This window comes from Macaca mulatta, chromosome 8, assembly GCF_049350105.2.
Source record: "Macaca mulatta isolate MMU2019108-1 chromosome 8, T2T-MMU8v2.0, whole genome shotgun sequence".
In the NCBI taxonomy this organism is placed as follows: domain Eukaryota; kingdom Metazoa; phylum Chordata; class Mammalia; order Primates; family Cercopithecidae; genus Macaca; species Macaca mulatta.
In genome coordinates, this window is record NC_133413.1 from 19,694,694 (window position 1) to 19,708,342 (window position 13,649).

The 13,649-nt window shown below is 40.5% G+C and overlaps 1 protein-coding gene across 1 annotated transcript in view; it reads right to left on the bottom strand.

The window, feature by feature from the left end:
- Positions 1 to 2,128: 2,128 nt before the first annotated feature.
- ASAH1 (N-acylsphingosine amidohydrolase 1) overlaps positions 2,129 to 13,649 on the bottom strand; it is a 30,231-nt gene continuing 18,710 nt past the window's right edge. Inside the window, exons 6-14 of the mRNA XM_001098342.5 lie at positions 11,654 to 11,728; positions 10,064 to 10,109; positions 8,874 to 9,018; positions 8,282 to 8,336; positions 7,735 to 7,816; positions 5,616 to 5,747; positions 5,386 to 5,509; positions 4,552 to 4,608; positions 2,129 to 3,321 (exon numbers count right to left, since the gene is read on the bottom strand). Of these exons, the coding sequence (XP_001098342.3) occupies positions 3,232 to 3,321; positions 4,552 to 4,608; positions 5,386 to 5,509; positions 5,616 to 5,747; positions 7,735 to 7,816; positions 8,282 to 8,336; positions 8,874 to 9,018; positions 10,064 to 10,109; positions 11,654 to 11,728 (806 nt within the window). The 3' untranslated portion in view covers positions 2,129 to 3,231. The remainder of the gene's footprint in view (positions 3,322 to 4,551; positions 4,609 to 5,385; positions 5,510 to 5,615; positions 5,748 to 7,734; positions 7,817 to 8,281; positions 8,337 to 8,873; positions 9,019 to 10,063; positions 10,110 to 11,653; positions 11,729 to 13,649) is intronic.

The following is a 13,649-nucleotide window of genomic DNA, read 5'->3' on the forward strand; positions in this document are numbered from 1 at the left end:
TCCTTGAAGGTGTCAAGAACCGCCAGAGAATTGCCCAACACACACCAGTCTAGAATCCCCTGTGCCACCTGGCTGGGAAACCCACTTTATCAACATAAGAGGGAGGGAGTGCCAGGGAAAGAGAGGACTGATTTTCATGTGAGTTGACCAACCTCCACAGGTTGTGAAGGCTGAGGAGCCCAGCCACACTTCCCCAGGCTTGTAGATGGGGCCAGCATGCAGCTCGGTGTGGTCTGGAGCCTGCTGGCCACATCTGTCATATGTGATGCTAAGCTGGCAACTATTTCGTAAATTGTCACCAATAAACAAAAACTATCCTTCACTTTGTGAGACTATCAATAATGACTGTGTGAGCTTTTACAGTGACTTTTTAAAAATTTCAGAACATTTCATATTTTTCATGTACTCCTGGGTCACAGCCACAGAAAGGCTGAGGTGCTCTTAACGCATTCCCCACAAGCTGAGCATGATTCAGCCTCAGGGTAGTCAGAAACAAGTGACCCGTCAGCTCCTAACACCAAAGGGTTTCTGATCCCTATGGGAACATTAATAATCGACAGAACAAGTAGAAGGCAGTGACACAGTGGCGTCCAGGCTCAGCATGGTGGCCTGGTCCACGGCAGAAGAAGTGTGGGTCTCACAGGACAGAGCTGTTTCTCAATCCTACTTGCAAAGTTAAGAATTCAGGCCGGGGGCCAGGTGTGATGGCTCATGCCTGTAATCCCAGCACTTTGGGAGGCCGAGGCAGGCGGATGACGAGGTCAGGAGGTTGAGACCATCCTGGTGAACACGGTGAAACCCTGTCTCTACTAAAAATACAAAAAAAAAAAAACAAAAAAATAGCTGGGCATGGTGACAGGAGGCTGAGGCAGGAGAATGGCGTGAACCCGGGAGGCGGAGCTTGCTGTGAGCTGAGATCTGGCCACTGCACTCCAGCCAGAGCGACAGAGCGAGACTCCGTCTCAAAAAAAAAAAAAAAAAAAAAAAGAACTCAGGTGTCATGATAAGAGCACAGGAGTTGGACACACCTGGCTGAAAGTCTGGCTCTAAGCCCTTCTATTAATGCAACTTTCATCAAGTTACCCTTTGTTCCATGGTTGGCAAGTGTGATTACAAGTGATACCGGGGTTTGCTGAGGAGGTAATCTAGGTCAAGCATGTTATCAAGCACAAGGCCTGGTACATAAATGGGTAAGTAGGAGCTTTAATTAAGATGAGTGACTGAGGAGCTCCATGTGTGAAGGAATACAGGTAGGATTTAGCCTTCCATTCAAAATCAAACTCCCAAAACCTAGGCAGGGATATGAGATATAGCCCATGCTTTGGATTCAACCTGGACTTTTTTTTTTTTTATAGTATTTCTAAAAATGGTCTCATTAATGTCCAATGGCTACTAAGTTTTGTCCTCTCCAAATTAAAATAGCACTTACCATTACCCAATGGGAACTACAGTCGGCATTTTGGATAATATCCTCCCAGTCATCTTTTGATATTCTAGATGTGTATCTAGTTATGCATAAGTACATGTATAAAGTGTTATATAAATAGGCTTATCCTGTATATCCTATTTTAAAACTGCTTTACCACTAAACAATTACTTCTTAAAATCTTAACACCTGTTATTTCTTGTAAACTGTGATTTACTCCCAAGAAATTGGTCTGAAACAATGAGCATCTCACCTCTTTACTATCAGGCATATCAAAGATTACTACATTAATAAAAAAACACAACAAGTTTACCTGACTTCATTTTTATAAGAGGTAGAAAATCTGAGTAAACTTTTTTTTCATTAATCGAATCCTATTTTAATGTAAATCCTCTTATAATTCCTCTCGCTTCACTAAAGTAATCTTGGAATCACTAAAGTTTTGTGGAAGCACCTCCTGTCTGGGGGAAAAACTGCCTTTAAAGGCCTGCAAATTGGGTTGATAGTATCTGGTTAAGAAGTGGTATTAGTCATGTAAGAGTAAGATTGTGACCGTTTAGTCATATTTAATAACCCACTTACATAACCCTTGTTATTTAATTCAGATACGATGTTCAGCTTGTATTTCTCGATAATAACCCCCCACCTTCAAACCAACACAGATGTACACACCCAATCAGCGTGCATGACTGCTGACTGGCACTCTTTCCAATGACTGTTTATTGAGTGTCAGGAACACAACTGTGATTATACAAAATGAAGTGGACACATGTGCACAAATGGCATATATTTCACAGTTAATGGTGAAGGTTAGAAAGGTTAACAAGTTCTGTTAGTACTTTTCATAAGTAGTTTGATTTCTGAAAAACAGAGTAACATAATTTTAGTAACTACTAACATTTCTTTCAAATGACATGTCAATATGAAGAACAAACTAAAAACCTGTTTATTACATGAATGCTACTTACGAGAATTTAAAATAATGGGTTCACTTCCTATTTTCCACGTCTTTGTTTATTTACTAAATTCACAGAAACTAGGATGCGGTTTTTTAAGTTAGCAACTTCCTTAGAGTTACTGGGATGTAGAGGAATTATGAAAAAGGGAACACTTCAATTATTGTATAAAAGACTGCCTTGCATATTGATTACTTCTTGAACCCCTGAAAGTGCTATTTAGAGTCAAAGGCCCATTTTTTGCCCCTTAAAAGTAACATACAGGTGAATGTCTGTCTCATCCCTCTAATCATATGTAATAAAATCATACTGCTGTCACTAACAGCAAAGGTAATGGCATATTAATTTTAACAGTAGTTAGAACCGGAAGGAAAAGGCTGTTATACAGAAAAACATACAAATATGTAGGTGAAAGTGAAAAACGGAAGAATGTGGAGTGTTTACTGTTCCGTTACTCACACAGATGTGCTGGATTCAGTACCCACGCTGAATCTCCATTTATTCCACGGAGGTGGAGCTCACCGTGGTTCGAATGCCCACCAGATCCCCAAATGTCAAAGTGAAACACAACTCAATGAATTCTAGATGATTGTTTTACTTGCCCTAAAGACGTTATCTGTAAATAAGATAAAAATCTTACTGTAAATAAGATTAAAAAATCAACTGATAGGGCAAAAAAAAAAAAAAAAGTCTGTCAATTGTCAACAGCTGCAGGAAGACAAGCTTGTGACTCAAAGAGAACCTGCCCCGAGTCTTAGTCTTCGGAGGATCAGAGAGCTGCAGTATCCAGTCACATGGAGGTGGTGTCTTCATGTTTCAGAGGCCGCGTTCTGTAGACCAGGCGTGTGCTCACCAACCTATACAAGGGTCAGGGCAGTCCCGCATGTAAGTTTCAAATTGATCTTTGGTAACATCTATCAAGGTTGTGAACACGGTCAGCTGAAAGAAAAGTTATTTTTACTTTAAGGACGTTTTCAATTCAGAGATGTTCTGATACATATTAGCATTTCTATACTTGCAGAATTTGCTTTAGGAAGTTATTGAATATTAAATAATATAATGTTAATATATGCAAAGCATGTTATATAATATATACATTTATATTAATATAGTATAATGTAAAATTAGCTAATCATTATATAGTCTCATCAAATAATTAAAGCAACCAACTTCAACAGGATCACTGTTTCACGTAATGAATATAAAAAGGCTCAGGAAATGATCTCCAGCTCCTTACAGGAGCTTATTCCTGACAGCACATTGCTTCACCCCCAGTGCTTGAAGACTGCCTTAACCCTCCTCGACGCACAGCTGGCAGTCCTGGGAGGCCTCCGGGTGTCCTATGGAGTATAAACCGTGGAGCTTTGGCTATCCCTATCCTTAAAGCATTTCCAATACAGTGGGGGAAACTGCAGGCACCCAGATCACAAGGCACACACCTAAACTCATGGTTCACACAAACTACGGTCACGAGATGGTGACTTGCTCAAAGATGATGTAGGGAAAACGCCAAGTATGGTAGGGCCCATGAACTGAAGGCAGGCTTCCTGCGAGAGCCAGGATGACCTGGATGCTAAAGGCCAGGAGGGATTTGTCCTGGCAAGGTGGCATGTTTACGTTAGGGAGAGCTATGGAAAAGGACCAAAAAAACAAGGAACACATGGCATAATTAAGGGGGCATATTCAGAACATTCAGGGAATGACTGTTAGCAAGTGGTGGGATGATTAGGAAACTTTTTGCATGTTTAAAAATCTATAGTGTAGGGAAAAGATAAACAAATGTAGTAAAGTTTAAGGGAAACCCTAACCCACCAAGACACAGAGCTCCGTCTGAAAATGGACTTCAGACTTTGCTTTGTCGACGTTTAGGTGTTAGTTATATAGTGTGAGATTTTTAATAGATACCGCTTAAGAATAAAATGCTAGACTTAATTCAGTTGCCATGTAAATAAAGCTAGAAACAATACTCTGACCTATCAAGCCTCAGTGATCATTTTCTTTGTTGTATTCCAAAATAGAGTTTTAGCCACACAAAAACATTTTGTAGAAAATCAGCCCTAAGGTGAACATTATTTCTGTGTTCAAACTGATCAAAAATAACAGAGAAAGATAAAACACAGGGCCAAATTCTTTCCCTTAAGGCAAATAAACATATAATATTTAAAATACCTTGTTGAGGACAGGTTTTGTTGACAGGACATCATACATGTTTTCAAATGAGATATTCTAAAACACACATAAAAGGTTTTGTTCAGTAAGTTAAATACGAAGTCAACAGCCTTATCTACACACATGGGTCACTAGAAACCAAGACATTCTTTTTTTTTTTTTTTTTTTTTGAGACGGAGTTTCACTCTGTCGCCCAGGCTGGAATGCAGTGGTGCGATCTCGGCTCACTGCAAGCTCCACCTCCCGGGTTCACGCCATTCTCCTGCCTCAGCCTCCCGAGTAGCTGGGACTACAGGCGCCCGCCACCACGCCCGGCTAATTTTTTTTGTATATTTAGTAGACACGGGGTATCACTGTGTGAGCCAGTATGGTCTTAATCTCCTGAACTCATGATCCACCCGCCTCGGCCTCCCAAAGTGATGGGATTACAGGCATGAGCCACCGCGCCCGGTCCAGACATTCTTTAATCAACCTCCCCTCCATCCCTGCAGTAGACTTTCTATGGGAGTCACTGTTAGAAACACAGGTAACAGTTTTAATGGATTACTTTCCTGTCTCTCATTCCCCTTTTTAAATTCTTAAATTTAAAATAAAAAAATGCCTGTTCGTTATTTAACTTCAGAGTGGTATCCCGCATTAGAACCAGAAAGGGAAAGTACAGCACGACTTTGCTCTTTAAGTTAAAAAAACAAAACAAAAAATCAGTGGAGAGTGACCAGAGATACTATGAATAACAGGAGGTTTATAAATTACTTGAAGGCCAAAAAAAAATGGAGAACCAAGAGAACGTTTCGTGGCAACAGTTTCTTTCTAAAGATGACCCTGCAAAGGTACCTCTTGGGTGGTGCGGTTCAGACACATCTTTGCAGGCGTTCTGCGATCATCAAGGAAGAAGGGATTTTTCCAACGGTCATAATTTGTTTGTACCACATACCATCTACCCTGCTTAGCATCGAGTCTAGATACAAAAAGAGAGATTCCCTCTTAGGCTACAGCCTTAAAACTCAAAGTATGTCAGTATATGCTTTTGTTTCTACTTCTTTTGCTTTAACAAATCTACTTACTCATATACATCCAATGATTCCTTTCTGTCTCGTGTAATCACACAACCCTCCCCAGACTGGTTGCCTCCCAGGATAAAGTAGGCTGGGGCCAGTATCTTGGTCTTGGTCAATATATTCTTGGCTTCCTCATAACTATATAGAAACATTTAAAAAGAAAAATGAAACTTTTTTTTAATTCACTAAATAACTTCATTTATAAGTTTTACTTTAAGTTCTGGGATACATGTGCTGAACATGCAGGTTTGTTACATAGGTATACATGTGCTATGGTGGTTTGCTGCACCCATCAACCCATTATCTAGGTTTCAAGCCCTACATGCATTAGGTATTTGTCCTAATGCTCTCCTTCCCCTTTTACCCCACCCCCCGAAAGGCCCTGTGTATGATGTTTCCCTCCCTGTGTTCACATGTTGTCTTTGTTCAGCTCCCATTATGAGTGAGAACATGCGGTGTTTGGTTTTCAGTTCCTGTGTTAGTTTGCTGAGGATGATGGTGGGAAACATTTTTAGATGACTTAGAATGGAAATGTTTAGCTCTGTAGAAACTAAAGGAAAACAAGTATCTAAGGAACGTATTCTTTATTTATTTTTATTTTTAGAGATGGGGTCTCACTATGTTGCCAAGGCTAGTCTTGAACTCCTGGGTGCGATACTCTTGCCTTTGCCTCCCAAAGTGCTGGGATTACAGGCATGAGCCACCACGCCCAGCCACAAAGTGATTTGTAAAAAAGGATGGTGAGCAATGACTCTGGGAAACCAATCCCTGACCCTGTATGGTGAACACTGAGATGGGAAGTGGGAATCTTAGGAAGTCCCTCTAATCTGAAGGAGAAACAAAGTGGCCTCGAGAGATCATCTTCCACCCTTACTGTCCATGCCTTTCACTGAACAATAGAACAAAGGGAAATAATATTACAGTATATAGGACTTAGAGAATAGTAAGTAAACCTTCTTGAAAATTAGGACTATTGAAAATTGAAGTGGCCGGGCGCGGTGGCGCAAGCCTGTAATCCCAGCACTTTGGGAGGCCGAGACGGGCGGATCACGAGGTCAGGAGATCGAGACCATCCTGGCTAACACGGTGAAACCCCGTCTCTACTAAAAAATACAAAAAAACTAGCCGGGCGAGGTGGCGGGCGCCTGTAGTCCCAGCTACTCGGGAGGCTGAGACAGGAGAATGGCGTGAACCCGGGGGGCGGAGCTTGCAGTGAGCCGAGATCCCGCCACTGCACTCCAACCTGGGCGACAGAGCGCGACTCCATCTCCAAAAAAAAAAAAAAAAAAAAAAAAGAAAAGAAAATTGAAGTGGGTTATCAAAGAACACTACTAACATTAAATCTTATTCCCTGGGAAGTATTAAAAGTAGGATTGATGCCCATTTATTTGGACGCAGTGCAGGCTGAATGAAGGAAAGGGTAGTTTTGCTATTGTAAGATTTCTATACCAAAGCAGGATATAACTTACAGGCTAATATGTACTACATTTTGTATTTATTTATTTTGTTTTTTTGAGATAGAGTCTTACTCTGTCACCCAGGGTGAAGTGCAGTGGACTGATGCCAGTTCACTGCAGTCTCGACCTCCTTGGGCTCAGGTGATCCTCCCACCTCAGCCTCCTGAGTAGCTGGGACTACAGGCATGTGCCACCATGCCTGGCTAATTTCTGTATTTTCTGTAGAGACAGGATTTCGCCATGTTGCTCAGACTGGTCTCAAACCCCTGGGGTCAAGTGATCTGCCAGTCTCAGCCTCCCAAATTGTTAGGATTACAGGCATAAGCCACTGTGCCTGGTCTGTACTACCATTTAAATGAAGACTTTACTGTACGATGTTGTTCTGTGTGTGGGTGATTTTTTTTTTCTGTACACCAAAAATATTCATAGGTGCCTCTCAGAATGTCAGTATCCCTAGTGCTAATTTTAAGTAATTCATTTCTTTGCTATAAAACACACAATATGCACAAAGAAAACATGAACAATTCCACGAGTCTCAGAGGTTCACCTAAGAAATTCTGCAATAGCTCCTCAAAGAATTGTTAAGCTGGAGCTTAACAAATATTTTTATTTTTAAATATGAGTAATTTTAAATAAATATTTGATAGTAAAGCAACGAAACACTTTACCTTGTGCTATTTTCCAGAACTGTTCTAGTGAGAAACCCTATCCACATGGCATCTTTCTTTCCCAAAATCCATTCTAGAATACCTGGAAGAGATCGAACACACTGTCAGGAACTCGAAGAGGTTAGACTATATAACCAGTCAGGAACCGGAAGAGGCTGGACAGTGTAACCAGTCAGCAACCGGAAGAGGCTGTACTATGTAACCAGTCAGGAACCAGAAGAGGCTGGACTATGTAACCGTCAGGAAACGGAAGAGGCTGGACTATGTAACTATCAGGAACCGGAAGAGGATGGACTATGTAACCAGTCAGGAACCGGAAGAGGCTGGACTATGTAACCAGTCAGGAACCGGAAGTGGCTGGACTTTGTAACCAGTCAAGAACCGGAAGAGGGTGGACAATGTAACCAGTCAGGAACCAGAAGAGGTTAGACTTTGTAACCAGTTAGGAACCGGAAGAGGTTGGACTATGTAACCAGAAAGCACAGTCCAGTCATCTTCATTAAAAAAGCTCTGAGATTCCCATTTCACTTGAGAATGCTCTACTTACCCAGATAACCACCATTTACACTGAAACGTTCATTCAGTGTAAGACTGAACAGTCCCTGAGAAAAAGACAAAGCAACGAAGTCAGAAACATCAACCATGAGCTTTAAGGCCCTGTCACCACTGTACTTCAGAGTGGGATATAAAGGCCTAGCTTGGGTAATGGGGAAGGCAAAAATAAATCAAAACCATGCAAGGCTTTTTAAAAAGTTCAAAGCATTTCTGATTCTAGTATGTGACATAAGTAGGTGGGGTATCACTGGCTACGTTTTTTGGACAGGAAACTGAAGGTCAGAGAATGAACGCCTGACTTGCCTAAGTGAGTGGCAGACCCAGGACCAGATCCCAGATTGTGACTCCCAGCCCTTGACACCCGGCCACATGCTCTTTATCCTAGAACAGGCTCAGAAACCTCCATTTCCTTTCTACTCGTCTCTACCACGGGATCTCATACCTATGAAGTGACAAGAAGTACAAGGGGATGAAATGGGGCTTCATATTCCCTTTAGGTCCTCATATTCTTAGATTTCACCTTTTACATAACAGTAATAGGACAAAAAGCTACCTGTGTAATTATTTAACAACAGAGTCCTTACTGGTTTGAATCCTGTTAACATGCCCACATAGCCAGCAAAGCTTGAAGCCTTGAAGACAGTTTTGTTGTTTCTTTGGAAGTCCAAATTCACCGTTAAAGGTTTTAGTTCCTCAGTTATGACCCAGGTATCATTATTTATGTTCCACCTACAAAAGACAAGTTTCAGTGGCATTTAAGAAACACAGTGATAATAATGATGAACATGATGATGAGGGCCAGGCATTACACTGGGAGCTTTATCTACCGAGTCACCATGATCAATCCTAACAAGACCTTTACAATATGATACCTTTATCCTGTTTTCCAAACGATAAAACTGAGGTTCACAGAAGTCGGGTAACTCTCCCAATATCACACAGCTTATAAATAGTGAGCCTCAGATTCAAACACAGAATGCTAATTACAACACTCTTATTTTTTCAGAAAGGTCAAGATGGACACATACAATAGAAGAGTGTGCCCCTCTTGTCTCAACACTCAGTAATCCATTTATCTTCACTTATGATCACATTTTGGGTGTGACTTGAGACTTATTTTTCATTAATGTAATACAAACTACTCTTCTTACAGAATTAAACAGTTCCTGTGGGTTTTTTTTTGAGATGGAGTCTCGCTCTGTCACCCAGGCTGGAGTGCAGCGGCCTGATCTCCACTCACTGCAAGCTCCGCCTCCCAGGTTCACGCCATTCTCCTGCCTCAGCCTCCCGAGTAGCCGGGACTACAGGTGCCCACCACCGCGCCCGGCTAATTTTTGTATTTTTAGTAGAGACGGGGTTTCACCGTGTTAGCCAGGGTGGTCTCGATCTCCCGACCTCATGATCTGCCCGTCTCGGCCTTCCAAAGTGCTGGGATTACAGGCGTGAGCCACGCGCCCGGCTTTTTTTTTTTTTTTTTTTAGATGGAGTCTGGCTCTATAACCCAAGCTGGAGCTCAGTGGCAGGATCTTGGCTCACTGCAACCTCTGCCTCCTAGGTTCAAGCAATTCTCTGCCTCAGCCTCCCAAGTAGCTGGGATTACAGGTGCCGGCCACCACACCTGGCTAATTTTTGTATTTTTAGTAGAGATGGGATTTCACCATCTTGGCCAGGCTGGTCTTAAACTCCTGATCTTGTGATCCACTGGCCTTAGTCTCCCAAAGTGCTGGGATTACAGGTGTGAGCCACCATGCCTGACCCTGTGTTCTTTACTTACCCAAGAAATACTCCAAAATCCATGTTTCTCCCATGTATTAGATGACCTATTTAAAGGTAGACAAAAGAGACGTGTAATAGCAGTTAAGATTCTAAATCAAAGCTGGACAATTAACTTTGATTAACTAATTTATTTTTGAGACAGAGTCTCGTTCTGTTGCCCAGAATGGAGTGCAGTGGTGCGATCTCAGCTCACTGCAACCTTTGCCTCCCAGGTTCAAGCAATTCTGGTGCCTCAGCCTTCCACATAGTTGGGATTACAGACACATGCCACCATACCCGGCTAGTTTTTTTTTGTATTTTTTTTTTTTTTTAGTAGAGATGGGGTTTCACCATGTTGGCCACGCTGGTCTCAAACTCCTGACCTCAGATGATCCACCCGCCTCGGCCTCCCAAAGTGCTAGGATCACAGGTGTAAGCCACCATGTCTGGCCTCTAATTTTGATTAATTTATATTTACAACTGTTTCTTCAAACAATAAGAAGTAAGAAACATCCTAATATCCTAAGCCTTCACTAGATGGGACTGTTGTCACTGTCAATCTGCCAGACAACCCCACAAAATCTGAGAGCACAGGTTTCAGGTAAGATCAGAATATGGGAAAAGGAATCAATGGTCCTATTTTGTTTCACTATCACATGGTTCTACCAGGACACAGAAATCTGAGCCTCAATTACTGGGATTCATCCAATGTTCCCCTTCAGGCATCATCCCCTAGAGCAGGACACCTCAAGGGTAAGGTACAGGCAGATTTATACCCAGAGAATAGGTCGAAGATCATGGTGAGTTAGCGAAGTTGTCCTGTGCTTTGTACTCTGGGGACCAGTTAGGAAAAATATGAGAAAGTGAGGCTGGTACACACTGGGTCACCTGGCTGGGAAAGGATGAGAGAATGTGTGTTCTGGGCCTCAAGAAAAGGACAGATGTCATGACATACATGAAGATAAGGAAGTACCTCCTGCGAGCACTTCTATTAAATCATGTGGATGGGTATAAATAGACTATGAGGAAAAGAAGAATGTTTCTAGCCCTGAAACATTTCTTCCAGGTTTTTGGCATGTTTCAATTCAACTTTAATAGGCAGTATAGTAGTCTTAAAATAAGGAGAATTTTCAGTACACTCATAAAAATTTACCAAGAAATAGGCCGGGCGCGGTGGCTCAAGCCTGTAATCCCAGCACTTTGGGAGGCCAAGGCGGGAGGATCACGAGGTCAGGAGATCGAGACCATCCTGGCTAACATGGTGAAACCCCGTCTCTACTGAAAAATACAAAAAACTAGCCGGGCGAGGTGGTGGGCGCCTGTAGTCCCAGCTACTCAGGAGGCTGAGGCAGGAGAATGGCGTGAACCCAGGAGGCGGAGCTTGCAGTGACCTGAGATCCGGCCACTGCACTCCAGCCTGGGCGACAGAGCAAGATTCCGTCTCAAAAAAAAAAAAAAAAAAAATTTGCCAAGAAATAAAAAGCTCTATGCAACACACACAGAATTTATGTAGCAAGCCCAAAGTTTAGAAGTTCTAATTCCATTTATTTAGAAGATTCTTCTTTATGTAGTGCTTCATACTGCCCACCCTCCCTGAGTGCACAATTACCTTTTTTGTCTTCTGCTACTATCGAAGTACAAAGGGTAAAAAACTCGTAAAAAGTATTGTATGAAATAATCTCTCCTATGAGAAAAGAAAGGAAAATTTTGTGTTAATATACAGAACCATGACGATGGGAGAAAAATTTGTTTTAAGAAAAAGTTTAAGTATTTTCATTGTGTGAGTGTGTGTTTTGGCCAGTGGATCTGTGCTGGAACGGCCGGCTGGACAGTGGTTTTCTTCCCCGGCTGGGACTCTCTAGACTCAAGATGAAACAAGTCACCAGGGAGGCACCCTTTGGACCAGCTGAACATTTGGGCAAGTTGCACCTGTTCTCCAGCATCATGTCAAAAATGTTTATCAACATGCTTCATTTTGATTTTTCTTTTGGGAGCATAAATACGATCATTTAATACAACTGGCTCTTGGCTGTTTGCTTGAAATATATTTTGCCCAGATTTTTAAACTGTGACTAAAATTTCTAAGGTGAAAAAAGAGATTCAAGAACTATTAATCAATAACTATTAATAAAATTAGTACAGAGCTGCCAAGACACTCCATTCTAGGGCATTTTATTTTTTGAATACTTTCCCAAAATGTATAATACTGCTATTTAGCATTTAATTCAAAGATAGGTAATACATTTCATTTCCGTCCTATTTAACATTAACATGTTAAGCTCAACATGTTTTTTTCACCCGAATCCAATGCTTATTTTATTTCCATTAAATTTCTAATTTGGTGAAATTCTACTTATTTTATTATAAATTTATAATAATTTATAATTATATAAATTTACATCACTTATACATCATGTTATTCTTCTTAATCCAGAAGGTATTTATATTTGGTATTGATTTGCTAGAGTTCTTTACATAATAAAGGAATTAGACGTGTTTTTCATAAAGGCAGTTAGCAGCTATTTCCAGTATGTTGACTATCTTTTAAATCATTTTTTTAAAGAAGCAGCACACAAAACTGGCCACTGATTTTCACAAATTCTCAATCATCTCTCTTATAAAATGAAGGTACTATTGGCTATTTAAAATAACGACACTACTGCTTTGGTAGCTTAAAGATAAAACTTTTGGGGTCGTGGGGAAAATCTTTTTCGTTACATGCCATGAAGCTTAAATTGAAATTTTAATAATAGCTTCCCAAACCATCCATATCTAAGAATAATTTTAATGAATGACATGCAAGGCCTTCTCCCTGAAAACAAAAGATACTGCTCAGAGAAATCAATAACCTAAATAAATGTTGAGAAAAACAAAGTTGGAAAAATTATACTACCTAATTTTAAGACTTACTATAAAGCTTTAGTAACTGAGGTAGAATAGCATTGATACAAGGAAAGACAAAGAGGTAAATGAAACTTAACAGTAATTCTCCAAACAAAACAACATATATATAATCACCTGTTTGTATATACATATACACATGTGTGTGTGTGTGTATATATATGTGTATTGTACACTTATATCAAAGACACCACTGCAATTTGCTGAGGAAAGGATAGCCTTCCGAATTAATAGTGTTTAACTGGATATACCATATGAGAAAATCCTGAACCTTGACCCTTAAGTCATATAGCATATACAAAAATAATTCAAAATAGATCATAGGCCTAAATGTCAAAAGTAAACATTAAACATCTGGAAGAAAATACATAAGCATATATACGACTTTGGCCTAGGCCAAGATTTCTTAAATGGATACAAAAGGCACTGCTCATAAAAGAGAAGACTGAGGTATTAGACTTCACTAAAATTAAAAATGTCTGTTCATCAAAAGACACCAGTAAGAGAATAAAAATGAAAGTCACAGACTGGGAGCAGATATTCAGAATCCATACATCTGACAAAGGGCTTATATTCAAAGTATGTAAAGAATTCCTTCAATCTAATTTTTAAAAGGGCAAAAGACGTTAACAAGCCCTTCTCTAAAAGAAACAAAGAAACCAAAAAAAAAAAAAAGTCAAGAAAGTGTTCAATCTCATTAGTCA